Source organism: Candoia aspera, chromosome 7 (assembly GCF_035149785.1).
Source record: "Candoia aspera isolate rCanAsp1 chromosome 7, rCanAsp1.hap2, whole genome shotgun sequence".
Taxonomy (NCBI): domain Eukaryota; kingdom Metazoa; phylum Chordata; class Lepidosauria; order Squamata; family Boidae; genus Candoia; species Candoia aspera.
The window spans coordinates 32,006,027-32,029,534 of record NC_086159.1 but is presented as its reverse complement, the minus strand read 5'-3'; the positions used below and the strand labels follow the sequence as shown (position 1 = coordinate 32,029,534).

At 39.2% G+C, this 23,508-nt stretch overlaps 2 protein-coding genes and 1 non-coding gene across 5 annotated transcripts in view; all 3 read left to right on the top strand.

Annotated features, from left to right (window-relative positions):
• The first annotated feature begins 2,311 nt into the window (after positions 1 to 2,311).
• On the top strand, positions 2,312 to 2,384 carry TRNAR-CCU (transfer RNA arginine (anticodon CCU)). The gene has a single exon. It is a non-coding gene; the product is annotated as a tRNA-Arg (tRNA).
• A 993-nt stretch (positions 2,385 to 3,377) lies between these two features.
• On the top strand, positions 3,378 to 5,103 carry FMC1 (formation of mitochondrial complex V assembly factor 1 homolog). The gene is made up of 2 exons (XM_063308488.1): positions 3,378 to 3,686; positions 4,793 to 5,103. Exons 1-2 carry the CDS (start codon positions 3,516 to 3,518, stop codon positions 4,994 to 4,996), a joined length of 375 nt encoding a protein of 124 aa, XP_063164558.1. The 5' UTR covers positions 3,378 to 3,515; the 3' UTR covers positions 4,997 to 5,103.
• A 6,936-nt stretch (positions 5,104 to 12,039) lies between these two features.
• LUC7L2 (LUC7 like 2, pre-mRNA splicing factor) overlaps positions 12,040 to 23,508 on the top strand; it is a 32,769-nt gene continuing 21,300 nt past the window's right edge. Inside the window, exons 1-3 of one of the 3 annotated variants that reach the window (XM_063308484.1) lie at positions 12,040 to 12,392; positions 20,551 to 20,621; positions 21,996 to 22,090. In XM_063308484.1, coding sequence (XP_063164554.1) covers positions 20,564 to 20,621; positions 21,996 to 22,090 — 153 coding nt within the window. In that variant the 5' untranslated portion in view covers positions 12,040 to 12,392; positions 20,551 to 20,563. Of the gene's footprint in view, positions 12,393 to 20,550; positions 20,622 to 21,395; positions 21,435 to 21,995; positions 22,091 to 23,508 lie in introns of those variants that run through there. The other 2 variants (XM_063308485.1, XM_063308483.1) reach the window with 2 other exon arrangements.

The following is a 23,508-nucleotide window of genomic DNA, read 5'->3' as shown; positions in this document are numbered from 1 at the left end:
TAAAAGGGATGAAACACTCAAATGATTTATAAACATTTCCCTATGTACCCAGTTTTATAAAATCCTCTTGTATTTAAGAAATCATATGATGTATTCATGCTGCTTGAGTCTATGGTTTTTAAGTAAGATACTGTATTTGTTAAACATGATCTGGGGGTAGATTAAATACCTTAATACAAGACTCTGAGGTCTTAAAACAAAATTTCTCTAATTTTTTACCAATAATTTATTTTATCAAGAATTTCCACAGAAATGTTTTAAAATAAGTATATTAATTTTGGAACAGCCATAATTTTAAATGCAGCTGATGTACCCATTGGTTCACAGGCTCATGACTCTCCAACCATAGGTAACCATTTTTAATGGGCATGACCACCTCTATCTTCAGCCCACTGTAAAGGCAACCAAAAGTTCTCTTTAGCTGCTCCACTGGTAAAATGTTTCCCATCTTCTCCCAATTCACTACTTGGGGCTGCTGCAATCATTCCCCCTCCTCTTCAATTCCAGGGACTGCTCTCTATGGCCATTTTGGCTTTTGCTGTTAAGTGACTCCATACATTGAGGTTGTACAGAGGCATCTGCTTGCCTATTGCTTCACTGGAAAGCACCAGTTAGACATTCCATGGGCTTTATATGTCCACGGTGTGCCAGTCTTCTGGAAGAACAAAATACTTCTCCTTTAAACAAGCATTTAAAAGTCCTGTAAAAGAAGAGAAGAGTGACTTTTTCCAGGTCTTTTTCAATACATGTTAAACTCAGAGCATCTTGCTTTCTGTTGAAGTTGGTTGTCAAGTGCTTGACATTCTGGCTGACAGGTCAGTAAGATGTAGGAGGGAGATCTGCCAGTTGCCTGCAAGCTCACTTCTGCTCTACTAGACTGATTTGTCAGATGGGACCTTCCGGATCAGCATTCCCCTGAAGAAGAAAAAAACATCCCAGCCAACAGATGTAGGGATGAAACGGAATTCTGTCAGCTTGCTCTCATCCCAATTTGCACCATTCTCTTCCTACCACCCTGTCAAGCAGAGGATTTTTGAACAAGGGAATTTCAGTCCTCTGAAGGACTAGCATTCCTGTGTCAAAATCCCTGATAACTCCATGCTGATTTATGCAATTTACAGAGGATTAAACCTTCCATTTCAATCTTGCACACACACTCAGGATCCCCTGCCTCTGCTGTGCCACACATTATGGAGAACAATTTGTTTTTTCCAGCTGGAAATGCTGAGTGGGAGGAGAAAGAAAGCCAGAGAAGGCACTAATCCTTGTCCTGAAACCATCCTGTATTAAATCTTTAAGAACCACCACTCATGGGCCTTGTGACTAAAGCACATTAAAGCTTGGCTCTAGAAGACAACAACTTATATCACCACACCTTTTTGCAGACTCAGCTGGAAGAATGCATGTAAATGGAAGATCCCATTAACCTTTCTCCTACCTACAAAATCATTGGCTCTTTTACTGCTAAGTAAACAGTTAAATAACATGCATTGCGGACCAATATAGAAGTTGAAAAAAGCAGATCTACAATGCTGAATGAAAAACTGATTATAGTCACTCTCTCAGCCCAACCCCAGCTCACATGGTTGTGGGGAAGATAGGAGGCAGGAGTATTAGGTAAGTTTGCTGCTTCAGTTTATAAAAAAAAAGGTGGGATTAATAATAATAAATGTATGTACAGTATACACACACGCACGGCAGATGTGAAAAACTTGGACAGAAGAATGCTATACCATGCCTGGGAAAGTGTCGATGAAACGTTTCCAAGTAAACATGCAAATGCAGCAAATGTTTGGGATATTTTTGAAATCCCAGTAGAAGACAGTATCTGAAGCTCAGGGTTGAACTGTGAAGATGTTGCCTAGTCGGGCAACGAAACGTCTGCAAGCGAACATTCAAGCTCAGAGAGCACCAAGGACTCAACATATTTTTGAAATGCATTTATAAATGAAACAAAGTAAAGGTATTACAATTCTTCCTCGTTCGTCTGCCTTTTATTCCTACAAGCAAATCGGTACCTGAACAAAACCGATTCGTTAATGCTCTAATATCCAGTGTGAGTGCAGAAGTCATACCGATAACCTTATTTTTAGTTCTACCCGAAACGCAGGTGATTTCTTAAATTTTGAATTCAGTTCTGTATCGCGCCATGCGGAACTGAGCACCACGTAAATATCTGTCACGTGGTTTCTGATGTGTAAAGCATAGAGCGCTACCAATGACGAATACGTAACATGACCGGAAGGGGTGGGACCAACCTACGAAGTATTGTGATGTTAACTAGATGATTGAAGAAAGTTGGCTTGTCCTAGCCCCAGTGGCCTAATGGATAAGGCATTGGCCTCCTAAGCCAGGGATTGTGGGTTCGAGTCCCATCTGGGGTGATCTTACTTTTAGTCTCCACACAACATATTTTTAGGTTCAAAGTCAATGAACAGCGCTTAAAATAGCATTACTTGCATATAATTTAGGAAGCCAAAGCGCTAATATTCTCCCCCAGGTTCTGAACTTTCTAGGGGTATACATGGAACTATAAAAATTCAAAGTATAGAGCCATATGTGCATTTTTTTCTATTCTAATAGGTTGCCGTTTCACACTAAACTCGTGCTGCAAAATGCCAAAATACAGTAAAAAACATAGCGGCGCCGAGACACTAACGCATGCTGGGGCCCGCTAAAAACAATGCAAAGAGCTCCTATACATGAAATCCTCGACTTATACTTACTTGAGCAGAAAATGTATTTTAAAAAATACACCTCTAATGGGAGCACTGAATATAATATTCTCAGTGTAAAGTGTATCCGCGCTGGCCGTTTTAAGGGAATACTCTCCGTATTACAGTATGTGTATCAACATAATAAGTATATATTAATCGTCTATTGAAATCCCGCTTCTAGGCATGTGAGTTGTGGGAACGACTTACACAGCGGCCCTCGCAGATGTGTCGGAAATACGACTTCCACAATTGACAGATCATGCGGTTGAGAACTCGGCGCCGTGGTCCCCAATGCGTGGGGGAGAGCATCGGGCCGGGCAAGACTGCTCTAATGGATCGATAACGAGCCCTTTCGGGGGCCAAATAGAGCAGGGAATTAACTTCCTTTGAAAGGAAGGGCTGAAAGCTTCCGTTGCCTTCCTGCGCCTTTCAATCAGGTCTGAAATTCGTCGATACACCTGATGTCGATTCGAGTCAACTGGTGCTTTCCGTTATATTATTTTCATTCCTGACTACGGTATGAGATGTAGCTCTGATGGCTGGACTGATAGGATCTGTGTTACAAAACATCAGGAACCGTAGGTTAGATATCTCTCAGCTTGAAGAGGCTCGCGTCCCGCTCAAATATTACGCCTCTGTAAGGGCACTCTGAAATTGAACGTGAAAATATCACGACCTGGAAAAGATTGGAGCAATGTTCGGTTGGTCCTGCAAGTTCAGCACTAAGGTTGAAAGCTAGCACACTTTTTCTTTTTGATTGGCCGTTGGGTGAAAGAGGGGCTCTCTGATTGGCTGTATATGCGGCATTACATTCTAATAGCTGAAAGGAAAATGGCATCTTTCGGGTCGCCGCTTCGCACTTTTCGTGGTTTATTGCGGGAACTTCGTTATGCTGTAGGAGGGACCGATGTCTCTTACCGCAACGTGGCGGCATATTGTTATTTGAAGGAAGCCTTCCGCTGCCATCGGGTATGTATACTCCGGTGCTGATACTCGAAATCTGTCCGACCTTTGCGTTAATAACGGCTCACTTCTTTTGCCTTCAAATATGGTGTTTCTCTCTAGGCCAGTGTTTCTCAACTTTGGCAACTTTAAGATTTTATTTTTATTTATAAATTTATTCACCGCCCATCTCCCCCTCATGGGGGACTCATGTATGGACTTCAACTCCCAGAATTCCCCAGCCAGCTTCTGGGAGTTGAAGTCCACATTTCTTAGTTGCCAAGGTTGAGAAACACTGCTCTAGGCTTTAAAAGTTCTGTTTTGGGGACTAATGAAACTGTAGTGACCTTAATTGGTAGGCACTTGGGTTTTTATTGAGATGTTTAACTAAAATGCTAATTTTGTACTGACTCATTCCTGATACTGTTAAAGCTAAATTATTAAAATGTATGACAGCAAGTTTCTTATGAAGTAGCTTCTAGCCATTTCATAGGAGAGACTTGCTATACTTCCCTTCGTTCTCTTCTGTCCCCCCACCCCATTATGTGCTATGAACAGTTCAAGACATTAAATATCACACCGTTTGAACATACTTCAGTATAGAATGCCAGTTGAGGGCCATAGGAAGTGGTGTCAGGACTGCACTGCAGGCAGAGAGTAATTGTACTCATGGAGTTCTGACATGCTGGTGGAACGTCCCACTGGCACAGGAGTGGAGAGAGGTACTGTGAATAACTTACAGTTCAGACAATTTGGAAGGAAATTTTTAAAAAAGCAAACCTACCTTCCATCTTGGTCACATAAAATTATAATGCAGAGCACATGGGGATGCTCTACTTACAAGGTAGTATTGCTCAGTTCATGTACTGAATTGTATTAATCCTTAGGATAGGATTATATTAAAAAATCAAAAATGGAAGTGAACATTTTCTTCCTTAGGTTTTAATTTTCTATATGGAATGGTGGTTCCTTGTGTATGCTATCTTAGTCCTGCCACTGTAATGAATTTTGCCAGATTTATTATACACAGGCATACTGGCTCAAGTTATTGTAAGCTAAAAATGTATTTATCTGAATTGAAAACTAGAGTCAAACTATACTGTTTCTTTTATACATCTTTTCTCTGACTCCAGATAACCAGTGAAAAGCTCTGCAAGGCCCAGCATGACTTACATTTTCAGGCTGCTACTTATCTCTGTCTTCTGCGTAGTATCCGGGAGCACTCAGTACTACATAAAGAATACCATGGCAAAGGAGAACGATCACCAGACATAGTGGCAGGACTTGTAGGACTTAAACTACCACAACAGCCTGGAGGAAAGGGATGGGAACCATAAATGTGAAATGTTTAGCTCTTATTTCGTAAGAATTTTTGAACTGTATTTTTCAAGATGGTATCTGTTTAATAAAAATGCTTGTATGACATACAGAACTTCTAACCAGATATTTATATTGTCGTTAGGATTCATGTATGTTGTTGTTGTTTCGTTTAGTCGCTGCCGACTCTTTGTGACTTCATGGACCAGCCCACGCCAGAGCTTCCTGTCGGTCGTCAACACCCCCAGCTCCCCCAGGGACGAGTCCGTCACCTCTAGAATACCATCCATCCATCTTGCCCTTGGTCGGCCCCTCTTCCTTTTGCCTTCCACTCTCCCTAGCATCAGCATCTTCTCCAGGGTGTCCTGTCTTCTCATGATGTGGCCAAAGTATTTCAGTTTTGCCTTTAATATCATTCCCTCAAGTGAGCAGGGTGGCTTTATTTCCTGGAGTATGGACTGGTTTATCTTCTTGCAGTCCAAGGCACTCTCAGAATTTTCCTCCAACACCACAGTTCAAAAGCATCGATCTTCCTTCTCTCAGCCTTCCTTATGGTCCAGCTCTCGCAGCCATATGTTACTACGGGGAACACCATTGCTTTAACTATGCGGACCTTTGTTGTCAGTGTGATGTCTCTGCTCTTAACTATTTTATCGAGATTGGTCATTGCTCTTCTCCCAAGGATTAAGCGTCTTCTGATTTCCTGACTGCAGTCAGCATCTGCAGTAATCTTTGCACCTAGAAATACAAAGTCTTTCACTGCTTCTACATTTTCTCCCTCTATTTGCTAGTTATCAATCAAGCTGGTTGCCATAATCTTGGTTTTTTTGAGGTTTAGCTGCAAGCCAGCTTTTGCACTTTCTTCTTTCACCTTCATCATAAGGCTCCTCAGTTCCTCTTCGCTTTCAGCCATCAAAGTGGTATCATCTGCATATCTGAGATTGTTAATGTTTCTTCCAGCAATTTTAACTCCAGCCTTGGATTCCTCAAGCCCAGCTTGTTGCATGATGTGTTCTGCGTACAAGTTGAATAGTTAGAGTGAGAGTATACAGCCCTGCCGTACTCCTTTCCCAATCTTAAACCAGTCCGTTGTTCCGTGGTCTGTTCTTACTGTTACTACTTGGTTGTTATACAGATTCTTCAGGAGGCATACAAGATGACTTGGTATCCCCATACCGCTAAGAACTTGCCACAGTTTGTTATGATCCAGACAGTCAAAGGCTTTAGAATAGTCAAACAGAAATAGATGTTTTTCTGAAACTCCCTGGCTTTTTCCATTATCCAGCGGATATTGGCAATTTGGTCCCTAGTTCCTCTGCCTTTTCTAAACCCAGCTTGTACATCTGGCAATTCTCGCTCCATGAATTGCTGAAGTCTACCTTGCAGGATCTTGAGCATTACCTTACTGGCATGTGAGATGAGTGCCACTGTTCGATAGTTTGAACATTCTTTCGTGTTTCCCTTTTTTGGTATGGGGATATAAGTTGATTTTTTCCAATCTGATGGCCATTCTTGTGTTTTCCAAATTTGCTGGCATATAGCATGCATTACCTTGACATCATCATCTCGCAAGATTTTGATCGGTTCAGCTGGGATGCCGTCGTCTCCTGCCTTGTTATTAGCAATGCTTCTTAAGGCCCATTCAACCTCACTCTTCAGGATGTCTGGCTCTAGCTCACTGACCACACCATCAAAGCTATCCCCGATATTGTTTTCCTTCCTATACAGGTCTTCTGTATATTCTTGCCAACTTTTCTTGATCTCTTTTTCTTCTGTTAGGTCCTTGCCATCTTTGTTTTTGATCATACCCATTTTGGCCTGGAATTTACCTCCGATGTTTCTAATTTTCTGGAAGAGGTCTCTTGTCCTTCCTATTCTATTGTCTTCTTCCACTTCCGCGCATTGCTTGTTTAAAAATAATTCCTTATCTCTTCTGGCTAACCTCTGGAATTTTGCATTTAATTGGGCATATCTCCCCCTATTGCTGTTGCCTTTTGCTTTCCTTCTTTCTTGGGCTACTTCTAGTGTCTCAGCAGACAGCCATTTTGCCTTCTTGGTTTTCTCTTTCTTTGGGATGTATTTTGTTGCCGCCTCCTGAACAGTGTTGTGAACTTCTGTCCATAGTTCTTCTGGGACCCTATCTACTAAGTCCAGTCCCTTAAATCTATTCTTCACCTCTACTGCATATTCCTTAGGAATATTAGTGAGCTCATATCTAGCTGATCTGAACTACAGTCAGCTCCAGGTCTTGTTTTTACCGACTGTATAGATGTCCGCCACCTTTGGCTGCAAAGGATGTAGTCAATCTGATTTCGGTGTTGTCCATCTGGGGAAGTCCATGTATAAAGCTGTCTCTTAGGTTGTTGGAAGAGAGTGTTTGTTATGCAGAGTGAGTTGTCTTGGCAAAATTCTATCAGCCTATGTCCTGCTTCGTTTTGTTCACCCAGGCCATGCTTACCTGTAGTTCCAGGTGTTATCTGACTGCCCACCTTAGCATTCCAGTCTCCCGTGATGAAAATAACATCTCTTTTAGGCGTGTTGTCCAGTAGGTGCTGCAGATCCTCATAGAACTGCTCTACTTCAGCTTCTTCAGCATCTGTGGTTGGGGCGTATATCTGGATCACTGTGATGTTAGATGACTTGCCCTGAATTTGAATTGAGATCATTCTATCATTTTTTGGATTGTATCCAAGCACTGCTTTAGCCACTTTACTATTAATTATGAAGGCTACTCCATTTCTTCTGTGGTCCTCTTGTCCACAGTAGTAGATCTGGTGGTCATTTGATGTGAAGTGGGCCATTCCAGTCCATTTCAGTTCACTGACGCCCAGAATGTCTATCTTTAATCTTGACATCTCACCAATAACCACATCCAATTTGCCCTGGCTCATAGATCTTACATTCCAGGTTCCAATGGTGTGTTGATCCTTAGAACATTGGATTCGCCGTTCACCACCAGCACCGTTGGCCGCTATCCGTCCTTTCGGCTTTGAGCTAGCTGCGTCATCACGTCTGGGGCTAGGTGAACTCATCCTCTGTTCCTCCCCAGTAGCATTTTGACCATCTTCCGACCTGGGGGTCTCATCTTCCGATGGTATACCGACATATCTCTGGTTGTACTGATCCATTTAGTTTTCACGGCAAGAATACTGGGGTGGGTTGCCATTACCTTCCCCAGGGATCGCATTTAGTCTGACCTCTCTGTCATGACCTTCCTGTCTTGGGTGGCCCTTCACGGTTTAGCTCATGGCATCATTGAGGTGCTCAAGCTCCAGCACCACGACAAGGTAACGAACCTTTGCTGAAGAGGATTCATGTATACTACTACAATATATAGCAGTTGAGCACTTGTTCTGAACTCTAAGGTTAGATTTCATTAGTAAGATTATTTTCTGGTATTGTGACACTACAGGTGATCCTTGCTTGACAACTACTCATTCAGCAACCGTTCAAACTTATGACTGGTCCTTGGAGTTCCAGCCATTGCATTGTCCCTCAGTCACATGATCATGATCCAGGCACCCAGCTCACAATTATAACATTGCAGCTTCCCATTGTCACCATCTGCAACCTTCTTTGCTGGCTTCCAAGTCAATGGGGAAACCAGCAGGAGGTTGCAAATGGTGACCACATGACATCCTTGCTTAATGACCTGCAGTGATTCATTTAACAATGGCAACAGAGTGCTGGAATTACCGTTGCCAAGCAGCACAGTCACATGATGTTGCGCTTTACAACCATGTTGCTTAGCAACAATAATTCCAGTCCCAATTGCCATTGTTAACTGAGGACTACCTGTATATCTTAACTAATATGTTATTTTAACAACAAAAATCATGGTATGAAATAGTAAAGACAAGTATCAACAAAACCCAGTGAAAACCTACAGTGCAAACACAAAAAAGGCTTGGATGCATTTTCACCTGAAATAGCACCAGAGTTCTCTGATCACGAACTGATTTGCCACATTATTGTCACCACAGTTGAATTACCATCTGGTTTATTGTTGACAAAATCATCTACAGCATCTTGGCAGATAAGAGAGTACACCACTTGCCGCTTGTCATTCAAATCTCAGCTAAAACCACTTAATGTATAAGCCTTGTATTGTAAGCTCATGCTTGCTCATAGATTGGCACCCATTCAAAAACAGTCACTAGTCCCCAACAGCAGACCATGCTTCAAGGAACCAAAGACTGTAGCTGACCCAGATGGAAGTGTTTCTGTATTTTTTTTCTGACATTATCAACCTCTCACATCAAGGGAATGAAAACTTGTTCATTCCTTAAGCTTTAAGGAGCTTTTGTTTGTAAATTAATTAATAATTAATTAATTAATTAAAAGGAATTAAAAAGAATCAAGGAGCTTAGTGTTCCTTAAACTGCCAAAAATTCCCAACTACACATTATATTAGGTAAATTATCTATTTTCTGCACAAAATGATCTGATATTACCACCAATTGCCAAAACCACAAATATTTCAGCTCTCCAGAACACTTTACTTCTGCATTACGATTATCAACTTTAAGAGAATTACCAAGGCCAATTTCATCATGAAATAGCTAACCTAGAATTCATCAAAAGGTTTTCTACAAATCATTTTTTATCACATCATCAGTGCAAGAATGTTTATACAGGAAATTTTCCAGCACTTAATTTTTAGGTGGAAGCAAATTAGACTAAAATTGCTCCTGCAACAATAGGCAAATTGGAACCCACTGAGCACATTTTCTTTCCTGCTCATTTTATAGAGATATTTGCAGTGCCCTTATTCTCCCATGTTTTAAGGCTGGCTGTACAGACCAACTTTATATCGCCCTACTACTCCTTAGTTCTAACCCCTATATAATATAATCTTGGCAATTTTTGCACAGCACCATGCAAAAGCTATCAGATATTGACTGCTGGCTAAAGCCAATCATACTTAATTCAGGTTGTGTTTAATGCAACCCAAATTCAGTTAATGCGAGACTAGTGCATGAGCAACTGAGGCTAGCGCATGCGCAGTTGCAGTTGGGGTTTTAGACATTGCTAATCTTTGTGTGTGCAAAATGGAGAAAAGGAAGATTCCATCAGAAGAAAACAGTAATGTGCAAGTGAAGGAGTTCACTCTCACGGAATTTGAAGGTATATGTCAAGCTGTAAAGAATGCATAAAGCAAAAAATTATGGATGCTGATCCTAACCTTGATTGAAGCATGCAAATTCACCATGATGTGGATAAAGCACTCTGCGTCTACCAGCATATGTATGAAGATTCAAAGAAAGAGAAAACAGTTCAGCCTACACTGCTAAAATATTTTGAGAGATAATAAAGATGTTTTTGCCAGTGTAAGCTTACTTTTAGGAATGATATTTAGAATTTTTGTTGTTGTTTTTATTTTGCTTTCTATAATTACTCTGACTTTGTTAACCTTAAATTTAAATTATATTTTTATTATTTACTGTAACATTTCATTAATATACATATAAAAATGAATGTTTAACAATTTTCATTCATATTTCTATCAAGCTGGGACCAATTACCATATTTTCCATAGAAATATTATTTCAAATAGTGTGAATTCAAATAATGCAACCATTTTGTGGGATTCGTTATCCAAGCTAATTGAAACCTACCCGTATTAATTAATTATAGGCAGTTTTGCTTCATATTGCTCCTTTCATCATTCTTCTTTTCCCAGTAACAGCTGTGTGTTTATATAACTAGATAACCCATGACCCATTGGGCCATTGTTTCAGAGATATTTCCTTACCAGATTCCTCAATGCCTTCAACAATGGCATAGCTTCTAATGTACTGCCTTCACTGGAAAAGTTCTTAAAAATTCAGGAAATATTCAGAGATTTATCTGCCTTGAAAATAGTCAATGTCATTAATATTGAACTGTATAGCACAGTCAAACATCAAAGGCTAACCACAGGAAATGTTTTATGACATTTTGTATTATGTCATGTTTTATGATAATTTTATTTCATAAAATGTTTTATAAAATTTACAAAATTTCAATTCCACAGAAGTCATGGGTCCCAGATTTTGGATGCATTCTATAAGTTAGCCCATTTGAGGTACCTTGGTTTAAAAATTGTTTCCCTATGATGCACCAATTCACCCAGTTAAAGGTTACAAACAGACATGAGAGTTTTAGTAGTATATACTCCTTTCTCAAGACCGTATGCATCTGAAATGGACTGTGACCAATGAAAGTTTATTCAATAATTATAAAATAAATCTGTAGGTTTCTGTGGGAGAACACAAGATTCTGAAATACCCTGCCGATCCCTTTAAAAGTTAAAACCAGCACTTCAGGACTAAAAGAATGGACTTCATCAGGTTCCTGTTAATAAACTTAGATCATTCTCAAATTTGACACCATCTTACAATAATTAAATTGGACAGTAACTAGCAAAGTGAAATTTCCTGTACTGTATGTAGACTTGGATTCCATTATAAAGCGATGGTCAGGACATATTTAGCCCATTATCTAGCCCTTTTAGGGGGAGATGGGCGGTGATAGAAATGTGAATAATAAATAAATAAATTATTCTATATGCTTAACTCAAAATAGGGAACAACCTCTGGAACACTTCTGAGTAAGCTCCTGTAGGGCCTTCAGGACCCCCGAGTTGGTGCTGCTTTCATCTTTCCACTCCAAGCTTAATTCCTCCCAGTTTCTGTCTATACTTTATATTAAACAAATACATAAATAAATTTATCTAGAAAAGCTCCTTTTTGCTAGTTTTAGTAAGCAGACCCACAAAGTAGATTATTTAGGAAGTACTACCAGAAGAATTTATGTTACTTTCGACATTAACAAATCAAGGACTTGTCTGGCTGATGCAATTCAAAGGAACTACGTCACAAAAAGAGACCACGCTCTGAGCCACCAATCAGCTCCAGTGCGAATCTAAAGGAATAACGAATTCGTCAACCCAATCAGCAAAGGCAGAACGCCCGATGTTCCTGTCTGATTCAGTTCCCAGGTTAGCCAATCAGAAGGAAACTAATAGTAAGTATAGGCGGGAGGCACGCGCACGCGCACGGATGTCCGTTACTGCCTGGCAGCGCGCGCACGCACGCAAAGGGAGGCAAGCGTGGAGAGGGCGAGCGCGCGGGGGATCGCGGTCCTGAGGTAACGCCGGGCACGAGGCGGTTATCTGTTTTTTTTCGGCCAGAACGGAAGGTGCAAGCGCCATTGTAACTACACCGAGCTCAGCGAGAGAAAGCAAGAGGGCTTCCGCCTTAGCTCGCCTTTGAGAGAAACGACCGCGGCGTCAGGTTCGACATCTTCTAGGCCGCTGTAGGCGGGGCTTATTCGGACGTGGCCGGCCCACTCGGGCCCCGCGCATTTTCAGGATGTCGGCACAGGCTCAGATGCGTGCGATGCTGGACCAACTCATGGGCACCTCCCGGGACGGTAAGAAGTGCTGTCTGCTAGTCAAGCCGGGGAAGCCTTCTGGAGGCATGTTGACGAAAAACAGAAAGGCCCAGAGCTATGATTGGCGGGGCTTGTATCTCGATTTTCTTTTCCTCCCTATTAGGGGCGGGCCTCAGACGGGGTGAAAGACTAGAGTCCGGGTTCCGGCACTGTGAGATACGGGAAGGTTTAGGTGTGCGTTTCGTTTCAGGCAAACGGGGGAAAGAGTTGTGTTTTCGGTTGGGGAAAGATTAATATCGTTCGTTCCCAGCTCACAGAAGTGTGACGGGTAAGATGATACTATTCCTGCGAAAGGATCTGGACCTAATTAGCACCGAAATGTGAAATTATGCCCATTCTATTGTTCGTCTTGGCTCATAAGCGAAACAGCAGTTTCACCTTCTAATTGAAGAAAGGAAAAAAGCACTCAGCTTGTTGCTACTACTACATACATGTTTTGATACTGGAAATCTGGCCCAAACCAGCATTTCAAGTCAATCCCTGTCCCTGATATTAGAATACTTCTGGTAGCTTATTTTAAGCAGTATTAGTTAAGCATCTGATTGGATGAAAGATGAAAATAAACAAAATAATTGGATGAGTTTCTCTGATTCTAGTGTACTTCGGAAGTGAGTGTACAGTACTTCTGGTTTTGCCATTTTAATATTTATTTGCAAATGAATTAAAAATTTTACGAGAATACATTTTCTGAAGAGTTTACTCTGACAAAACAGTAGGTAAGCATATGTTGTGATGACCCATTTATATCTCTGAACATTAGTTAAAGCAGTTTCTGCAATAGTGAACATTTTAGTCCCTTTGTTAGCACATTCTGAAGCAGTGTAGTTGGGAAATGGAAAATGTTGCATAAATACAAAGGCTTAAAAGAAATCAGATTTAGGATTTTGTAGCTGTTTAGGCAATTTGTTCCTTCTGTAAATTGATCTTATGACATTTCTAGCCATTTTTCACATCTGAATCTGCTTACATAGATTAATGAGTTTTTCCCTTGGGAAATACAGTAATAAACCATTCTTTTTGAATGCATGGCACCAGATTTTTTTTCTCCTTGACTTACCATTACATTATAATCATTTTTTTATCCACAATATTCTGTAGATCTGTTTTACAAGTTACTACTGTCTTCATGTTTTTGCACATAGGATTTACTCTTATGTTTACAGTGTCTGTTCTCTTATTCATTCACCTCTTTATTTTACCAAAGGCATTTAGGATTATTATAGTTAGAAGTAATTTTGTAGGCTTTGAAATAAAATCAAACTTATTAAACTCTTATGAGTTTTATATATGTATCTATATATGTACTGTATATAACTTTTGGTGTAAGTAAAATACAGTTATCTCCCAACATTATTTTTTGCTTAGAAGCATTATTTGTTTTTTTCTAAACAAACTGTTCATATAAGGGTGATGCTGGTAAGATAGGAATCTGATTCATGCCTGAGAAAGCTATTTTGTAAGCAAGGGACAGATGACAGAGATCTTTAAGGCTGTTAAAGCAATAATCATGCCATTGACTCAAGTGGGAGGATGAGACCTAGGATTCAAACCTTGGGACTTGACATATTTAGAAGGACAGGACTCCTGGGTAGTGTTAGATGGAGAGTTTCTGGTACATATGGCTTCCTCCTTAAACACTTTGGGAATGTGGAATAATTGGTTTACCAGTTATGAAGCCTTCGCTGTCTCTTTACTCTTATTGGTTTGGGAGCATCACCTGTGTTCCAACCCTAATGTTAAGCAATGGCTACAGATTCTCTTGCACTCCCACTAACTGTGGATCAGGGTGTCAATGCCTTGCTCCTGTATGAAAGGTCTCCTGTGTGAAAGATCCCCTGTGCAAGCACCAAGTCATGTCTGACCCTTTGGAGGGATGCCGCTTTCATTTTCTTGGCAGACTATAGCAGGGTGGTTGCCATTGCCTTCCCCAGTTGTCACTCAGCCTTCCATCCTTCTGAGGTTGGTAAAATGAGTACCCAGCTTGCTGGGGAAGGTGACTTGCTCCTGTATTAGAACCTAATTGGATCAAGATGGACCATTTAACCCATGATGAACCAGCTAGCCTAGCAGATGTGCCTAGCCCAAGCAGAAGCCCTGTTGTTACTCTTGGCTCAAGACTTGTAAGTGCTGCTGTAGTAGCTGTTCAACACTAAATAGCTGCCTTGCTGCCTGATAGGTTTGGTGGGAATCTGGGCAAGTTTACTACCTCCTGTCTTTGTGAGCTGTACATCTCTATGATCAGGTGGATTTACCACTGGCTGTTCTTGTATAGAATTTGTAATCAGACTGATGACCAAGGGAGATGCAAAATGAGGACCCCCCTTCTGATACAGAACAGCCCAGGCTTCAGAGATTGTGGAACTTGAACCAGTGCAGCTGGGCACCATCAAAGCAACTTTCTCCCCCGTAGAAACTGCTGATGCACGCAAGGTCTGTGGTTATATTCTGGAGAACATGATCATACATGAGTGTCCCACTAAGACCTGTACTTCCAAAGCATCGACCCTGAGTCATATTTGAGGAGAAGGGGTATGTTTTGTGAACATATGACCCAAACATCTGTTTGAAAATTATTATGTTCCAGCCTACAAGGGCTCAGAGGCTGGGGCATCCAGAAGCTAAGAGGAACTCAGTGATGTGATGTATTGTAATTAAATGTCTCGTCTTGCACTGCTGATCCAGACAAGCTTAATAGACTTGTTCATCACACATGAGTATGCTCTTATAGAGCTTGTTAGTCCCCTACTTTTTGCTGAAATACTGGTGGCTGCCAATATTCGGGACCTATTTTGAGCATACTTACTCTCCCCTATTAGGGATCCCTGCAACTTTATTTAGTTTTCCATTTGCATCCAATAGTCCAAGGAATAGACTTGCTTCATAGTCACTGGAACCAGGATGAGTTAACCTCTGATTGCTAGTTTGTAAAATTCAAAGCTTACAGGGCCTCAAGCCATCACTGCCCCCATTCATCATGTAGCAGATACATTTGGAAAGGAGGAAACGGAGACTCTGCCTGTCCAATTCTGTGATACTATCGGTTGCTTCCCTAGAGTTCAGATTCCTGCAAAATACCACTATTCAGTGTCAAAGAATTGGTTTGCCTAAACCACATTATCAGTGAAAACTTTGAGAAAGGCTTTATCCCCCTATTTTCCTTCCCTGTAAGTGCTTTTTTTTAATTTAAGAAAAGCTGTTTTTAATGATAACTGTCAAACATCATTACTCTGTTTTTCTCATTTCTGAATTCTTGGAATGTCTGAAGAAACTGTGTATTTTTACCAAATTAGAACACAGGGAGAATACATTGATGTGCATGAAGGAAGGGCACAAATATTTAACTGCTTTAAATACATTACTGGAGCGAGAGGCCCTTTGAATGGTCACTCACTCCCTGGTCATCTCCCATATAGACTACTGTAATGTGCTTTACATGGGGCTACCCTTGAAGAGTATCCGGAAGCTACAGCTGGTCCAAAATGCAGCCGCGCGGCCGATTTTAGGTGCTTCAAGATCAGCACATATATCTCCTTTGCTCCGCGAGTTGCATTGGTTGCCAGTTTGCTTCTGGGTGCAATTCAAATTGTTGGTTATCACCTTTAAAGCCCTACATGGCATGGGTCCAGGTTACCTAAGGGACCGTCCCACCTGATTGTGCAGAGAGGGCATGTTGCGGACCCCATCTGTAAGAGAATTCCATCTGGCAGGGTCCAGGAGGCAGGCCTTCTCTGCAACAGCTCCCACCCTTTGGAACATCCTTCCCCCAGAAGTGAGGTTAGCCCCCTCCCTCCTGGACTTCAGAAAACAGCTGAAGACCTGGTTTTGTTGTCTTGCCTGGAATAGGGAAGAGAAGAGCCATTCTTGGGGCTGGTTGGTTCCCTAGTTCTGCCAGGACCGGTTTTATGGTTTGAATTAGATCCGCCATGACTTGGACTTTATTGCATTTATACTGATTGATTATTGGTAGTATTTATGATTTTATTGAAATTTTAAATTGTTTTTACTGTGAACCGCCCAGGGTTCCCCGTGTGGGGGAGATGGGCGGTGATAAAAATCTGATTAAATAAATAAATTACAGAACATTTGAATATATGATGAAGCTAGAATTATGCTTTTCACACTGAACAAATGCACATAGTCCTTCAGTGTCTTCATGACTACAACCTTTATGCTAAGTGCTCTTGATCTACCTGCAGTGAACTATTTGGTCTGACATATTTTCTCAGAAGGACTTCAAATGGATCCAGCTAAAATTCAGCCTTATATCTCTCCATATACTGTTAAGGACATAGCAGTATTTGTTTTCCAACATTAAAATACTAATACCTTTTTGGTTCAGGTTGATGCTTCTGATTTTGCTTGATGGCCATGCTTTTACAGTCTGCTCCAGAGTAGAACAACAGTTTCGCAACACTTGTTTCCAGCCAAGTGAAATCAGATTTTTAGCAAGGACCTTCTGGCCATCAAAGACGCTTTCCAAAATTGGCAGCATTTCAGAAGTTCAGAGCATGCAGTTGAGGTCTGAATCAGCCACAAGAATTTAAAACACTTAACAAGTTTCTCACAGAATTATGCATGCCAACTCTGGTGGGCACAATGTTTTTATTTTCACTTTTATGTTTTTTGTATTTCTAGCTTGAAGAAACATGCTGATGGTTTATTATGTAAGTCAAAATATTTCTTGCCCTGAGACCTTCCCACATCCATTCTGCACCCAGAAAACTTTGCTTCTCTCCCAGTACCTAGATGCCTTGTGAGTCTCTGAAAAGGAGACTTCTTAACTGATTGAATCCATACTCAGCAGTATCTGGATCCATGTGTGTGGGTTGGTGTAGATAATCTTCAGGAAATCCTTGTTCCTCTTTGTTTTTAGGAATGGGGAAAATAACCAGCTCTCTATTACTATTTGATAGAAGAAGTCTTATATTATAAGTCTGCTACAGCAGCCAGCCAGCTGTCCATTTTGGTGTAATTAAAACATATCTCTCTTTGTGACTTTTGATGGCCTTGCGTTAGGGCAGATATTGAGGCCTATTTTCCTTGTCATACTTTTTGTCTTTCCAAGTCTGTCACCAACAAACAGGCAAAGAGTACTGTTATACTACTTCCCCTCAGAAACCTTGGGACACAAATTTCCTTGGACTGTTGACTGATTTACCATGTGTCAAGGGCTTGGATGCTATTCTAGTGGCAACTGACTTTTTTTTCTTAGGATGGCCCATTTCATTCCGTGTTTCCAATACAGCCTGACTGCTTATTCAATAGGAATAATGGAGCCACAGTGTGTCTAGAAGTCCACAGTACTGTGTTTTTGAAAGGCTTTATTTCATTTTTTGGACACACACACACACACACACACTCTTTCCATCATCCACAGTTGGAGAAACAGAAAGGATAAATGCCACTTCAGAGCAGTATCTTCATTGGTATGTGAACTCCCAGCAATTGTTTGATATTTCACCTATGCTTGTATAAACTTTTAATTATTTGGTTCATGGTAATTTCAGGCCACGTGTGGTTATTTGCTGCACCTGCTGCTAATGTTTCCCATCTCTTCCCCCTCCCAAAGGCACTTGTTTTCTCCAGGAAATGCAAACTGTTCAGAGCCTCCTCAAGAATCAATTGGATTGTCCAAGACCTTCTATAGACGTCCTGCTGACTGTAATTGCCAGGAAGGTCTCCCCATCAGTTGGAAATCAAATCAGGCTTTCTATCAAAATTTTCCCTCCATATGACAATCTAAAGCTGGGTGCTAAATTTGACTGAAACATTTCTAGTACTTGTACTTTTCCACTGCAGAAATAACAGAATCCCACCACATCAGGCAGTATCTCCTTCACTGAGTGGTGCTCCAGAGTCACATTGCCCTTGTCTTCATGTTGGTCATCTAACAGGATGATGCTGGTCATCTAACAGGATGATCAGAGCTGGTTTTTGGGTCCAGGCTTAGAAACCACACTAAAATTGCTATAGGTAAAAGTGTTTTGCAAGAATGTATGTATTTGAGCCTCCACCACTTGTTAATTCAAATAAGAATTTTTGGCAACTGATTTAGAGTGCAAGGAGAGTGTCTTTAGGAATGGTTACATAATATATGCAGATACAACTTACATATATTGTACAACAAAGTTTACAGAAAGATACATTGTTGAAACCATTGGAGTGACTTTCTTTTAAAAAGATTGACTAAAATCAAATGTTGCACATTGTGAGGATTGGCTGTAGAAAACATACTTCACCAAATCTATGACTGGGGCAAAAGTGTCTACATTTCTTTGTTTAGCAAATTAATACTGTTAGACATCAAGATTATGAATAGGCATAATTAAGTGGCTAACTACCTTTTTGCATTAGCAGAATCAGATTTTCAAAAACATCAGAAAACAGTCTTTCAAAAACAAAAAAAGCCTTAAAAGGAGTAGACACATAACTGTTTACACATACACACACATACACATATGCAGTTGTAAAGAGAAATACAAATAGTTATCTTCAGTGTTCCTAGCTATAATGGGATTTGTACAAATGAAGGTAATTGGTAGAATAAACATACTAAAATAATTAGAAAAGAAAGATCAGATTTTCTTTCATTGTTGAGTTTTTCAGACATGCTTTTATTTGTATTTATTTTTAGCATAGCAATTTCCCAGACTTTCAAGTACCAGTAATGCAGTGAAATACGTATTTTAGCTTTTGTTTTTATCCCTGATTAAAAGAAAGAGTACCAATAGAAGAGAATATATGTAGCTCAGGGTTGAACTGCAGAGTCCTTGGTGTTCTCTGAGCTTGGATGTTTGCTTGCAGACGTTTCATTACCTGACTAGGTAACGTCATCACTGCTAGTGAGTTATGGGCAGATTTAATACTGTTCTTTTGTGCATTTGTAATAGACATGACATTTGATTACAGGTAGTTCTCACTTAACGACCACAACTGGGACTGGAATTTTGGTTGCTAAGTGATGTCATTAAGCAAATATGACCCAATTTACTACCTTTCTTACAGTGGTCGTTAAGTGAGCCACATGGTCATTAAGTGAATCACTTGGTTCCCCATTTATTTTGCATGCCGGAAGCTGGCTGGGAAAGTAGAAAATGGCAATCACATGACCGCAGGGATGCTTCGATGGTCATAAATGCAAACTGGTTGCCAAGCCCCCAAATCATGACCACGAGGGTGCTGCGACAGTTGTAAATGTGAGGGTCGTAAGTTGGTTTTTTCAGAGCCATTATAAGTCTGAACCATCACTAAGTGAATGATCGTTAAGCGAGGACTACCTGTAGTATTTCCAGATTATAGTGGACTTCACTAAATTATTATTTGGTGGAGAACACATCTTTTAGGGAGCTAATTGATATTATCAGGAAATTATGTTGTAAATTTAAAGACAATATAGTAAATGACTTCATAGGGTTTTTTTCCTAAATGAGATGCAAGTATATAATTGCTTCCTTATTTATGAAGTAGTAGAAATATGGTTTGGGCCAGACATCTTTTTTTTTAAAGGAACCTGCTGTTTCTTAAGAATAATTTAAACTTATGTTTGTATACATTCATTGTGGCAATTGTAAGAATAAAATTCCCTGATCCCACTGGAATATACAACAGTAAAAAGAAAAGTTTGATTCCCATTTCTCTTTCAGTTACTGTTGTTACTGAATATTGATGAACAATTTGGAATAACATTGAAATTTTATCAAAATGTGTATTTTAAAATTATGTTTAAAAATTGATAATCCATGCAAGTATGTTTTAATACAATGATTTGCATTTTGAAATAAGTTTCATCTGGAAATGAGTGGGTTTTTAAAATAAGTTTTAAGCAAGGCTGGAAATATATTTGAAATTCTAGGCATCGGAATAAAAATTTTAAGCAAATTCTTAGATTGCTTAAAGCAGAAGTTGAACGAAACATAGGTACCTAGTAATTAAAATATTTTTCCAGCTACAATTTAGGTAACTTTTTCTAGTAAACTCTCCCTTGAATACAAAGCTAACTCATTGCTATCAGGCACAAATACTTCAGGTTTCCTACCACTCTTTACCTTCACAATGTATTTCTAGACACTGTAATTAAAATGCTGGCAGTTTATGATATACAAACTGAACAATCTAGACCCTTGTTTTATTTATAAAGGTTCAATGTATCTATGCCTGCCTACTTCATTCTGCAAGGGAGTGTCAGAAAGGCCCCGCATTCGCCGAGCCGTGAGTTATTGCTAACTTTTCAGATGTGTTAATTAATGTGGAACCAACAATTTATGTCTTTAAAAAGAGGAAAACTGGTGGGAAAATATCCCAGTTCCTCATTTTCTGCAGTAGTAGGTGTGACTTTTAAAGACAATTCTAAATTTTCATTAGTATAAAATTACTAAATCTAGAGATCTAGCTTCTGAAAACCTATTGCTGAACTACTCTGAAGCTTTGTGAATTACTTATTTGACTAACCTTGATAAACATTCATTTCAGAAACAAATACTTGAGCAGAATACAGCCCATCTGAAAATGTTACATCTTTTTAGGGCAAGTAGTTATTCGGGAATTGCACAGTAGGCTGGTTAAATTAGGAATTTGGAGTGTAGAATTGTTGCATAGGCTTAAATTCTTTCAAGTTCATTAGAATAATCTAGTGACTGCATTTTTTATTGTAAACCTTTCTCCTTTTTGAAATGTATAATGTTGGGATAAAGTTCCAAAACTCTTGTTTTTTCCCAGCAGTGATGTTCTGCTTCAGTAATTCACCAGTAGGTTTTCATTTTATATAATCACAATTTAAAAGATATTTTTTAAAGAAACTGGAAATACAAGGGTTGTATCTGATTCTGCATCTTTAGGCTGAAAGTACATATTGTGGAAACCTTTTTCAAATCTGAGATAGTGAATACTCTGCTGCCCATTAACTTGGGGGAAAAACCTACAATAAATCAGTAGCCAGGTGTTTTGCATACCACTCAGATGTAATATTTCCAACCTTGTTCACAGATGTGATTGATTAAACTGGCAATTGGACTTCAATGTGTGGTAAGCAGGTTGATGCTTTTGTGTTTATAAAAGGTTCAGTTTGTCATTAATTAAGATGCTGTATATTCAGATAGGGGATTTCAGCTCTCTTGAATAATGCTGTTTGCAGGCATTTTTTATTTTTCCCCCCCAGTGATCTAGGGTTAAAAAAACAAAACAAAACACTTCAATATATGTTGCCCCTGCCTGAAGTAAATGCATCAGTGCCATGAATAAGATCTTGAAGAACTGACAGCTGGAATTCAGTATACACCCAAGAAATATGGTATAAATGTTTTGAAGGCTGTTGATGCTTATATAATCTATTTCGCTAAGAGTATTAATTTGTGACATTTGTAAATTTGTTTTAGAGGCAATGAATTTTCACCCAGTGCAGAGTTTTTTTAGTTTTCTTATACTATTTTAGAAACTTGTATCCATTGCTGAAGCTAAAAAGAATATAGATCTAATATTTTTCTTTTTGTGAAAAACAGGATATTCATTTGAACAGAAGTGAAAGTACATTGCTTTATAGAATGTTGTATAACTATCTAATCAGAAATGCGTATTTCTGTGTTACAGGAGATACTACCCGTCAGCGAATTAAATTCAGTGACGACAGAGTGTGCAAAAGTCATCTTCTCAACTGTTGCCCTCATGATGTCCTCTCAGGAACAGTGCGTATTCTGTATCACCTTTCTTTTTTTCTTTACAAAAAAAAAGTCATAAATATTAATCTTAAATTATAATTTAAGATATATATTTATTTAGCTCTGCAGACATTCTTAAACTAATTCATTTTATTTCTGATTATACCTTTACATTATAAAATTAAGGTATAGGGCTTTGCAGCAATCTGGATTGAAAGGGGAAAATGTGATATGGCATAAATATGGGCATGCATATTGCATATGTGAGCAGCAACTTAAATTGAAAATATCTTTTTCTGACATAGTGTGGGGGCTGTTACACAAACCCAGAAAAAGACTCTGCTTCTTTAAAGAGTTGCTGACAAGTGTGACATGAGAATCCACATAGGTCCTGAATTACCTTTTCTGTTTTGAATCCAGATTGCTGTATAGCCTTGCTAGAGTACTGTATACGTCTCAATTATTTTTATGCTGAAATGATTGGAAGAAAAAAATATCATTAAACATTCAACAAAAATACATTATAAAATCTGGGTGGATCAATATACCAGTTTTTATTGCTCCAACAATATAAATTCTAAATATTAATATAGAAAATTATCTGAACTGTTGTCCAGAATATACACAATATATTTGCTTTTCTATAGGTTCTCAGCTCTATTTTCCAGCTTGGTGAATTATTTTTTATGCTAACCTTCCATTGAAAGATATTTTCCTGTGTTTGTCATGTACTGTTATTTTCTGCTGAGGTGGTACATCTTTTTCAACTATCAGCATCCTTTGTGAAGGACATTTCTTTAATTATATCAAGTTCTATTACTCCCCCTCCGCTAGAAAACTTCATGACTTTGAATAATTAAAAGCAGATTTAAAGTCTGAATTCATAATTGAAGGCATCCAGACTTTTACCCTAAGCCTTTTGCATACTTCATTCTGTAAGTTATTTTCATTCATCTTTGGGGTAAAATTGTTTATCATGATGCAAGCCAATGCTCTGAAATTGACCAGACCTTATAACAACATTGTCTGCATCTAGCAGTAATACTCACACAGTAATGAAATACTTTGCACATGGCATAGAAGGTTATTGCATTCATAATTTATATACTGCATATTAAAACATGGACAGGAAAATAGTTGCCTATGGTATGTCTTGTGAGAAACATTTCACACAGTTTGACTTCAATGGAACCTGATAAAATTGTTTCAAGGAATGTTTTGATCTTTAACTTGCTACTTGGCTGCCTTTGGACTATTTTATTTTTATACTTTTGCAATTGATATATGGAATTTCTTGTCTGCTAAGTTTTATCATGAAAGTCTATTTCAATATTTTCAGCTTAACTGAATTTGGGTATATAGAGGAATCTCTATGATTAAGCTTTTGCTGCTCTTAGAATCTGAAGTCCATTGATGTAATATATAGAATTGAAAAGCAGAAATTC

Coding starts and splice junctions, on each gene's coding strand:
- FMC1 (XM_063308488.1), top strand. CDS start 3,516: ATGCGGCATTACATTCTAATAGCTGAAAGGAAAATGGCATCTTTCGGG. Junction 3,687..4,792: donor AAGCCTTCCGCTGCCATCGG/GTATGTATACTC, acceptor CTCTGACTCCAG/ATAACCAGTGAAAAGCTCTG.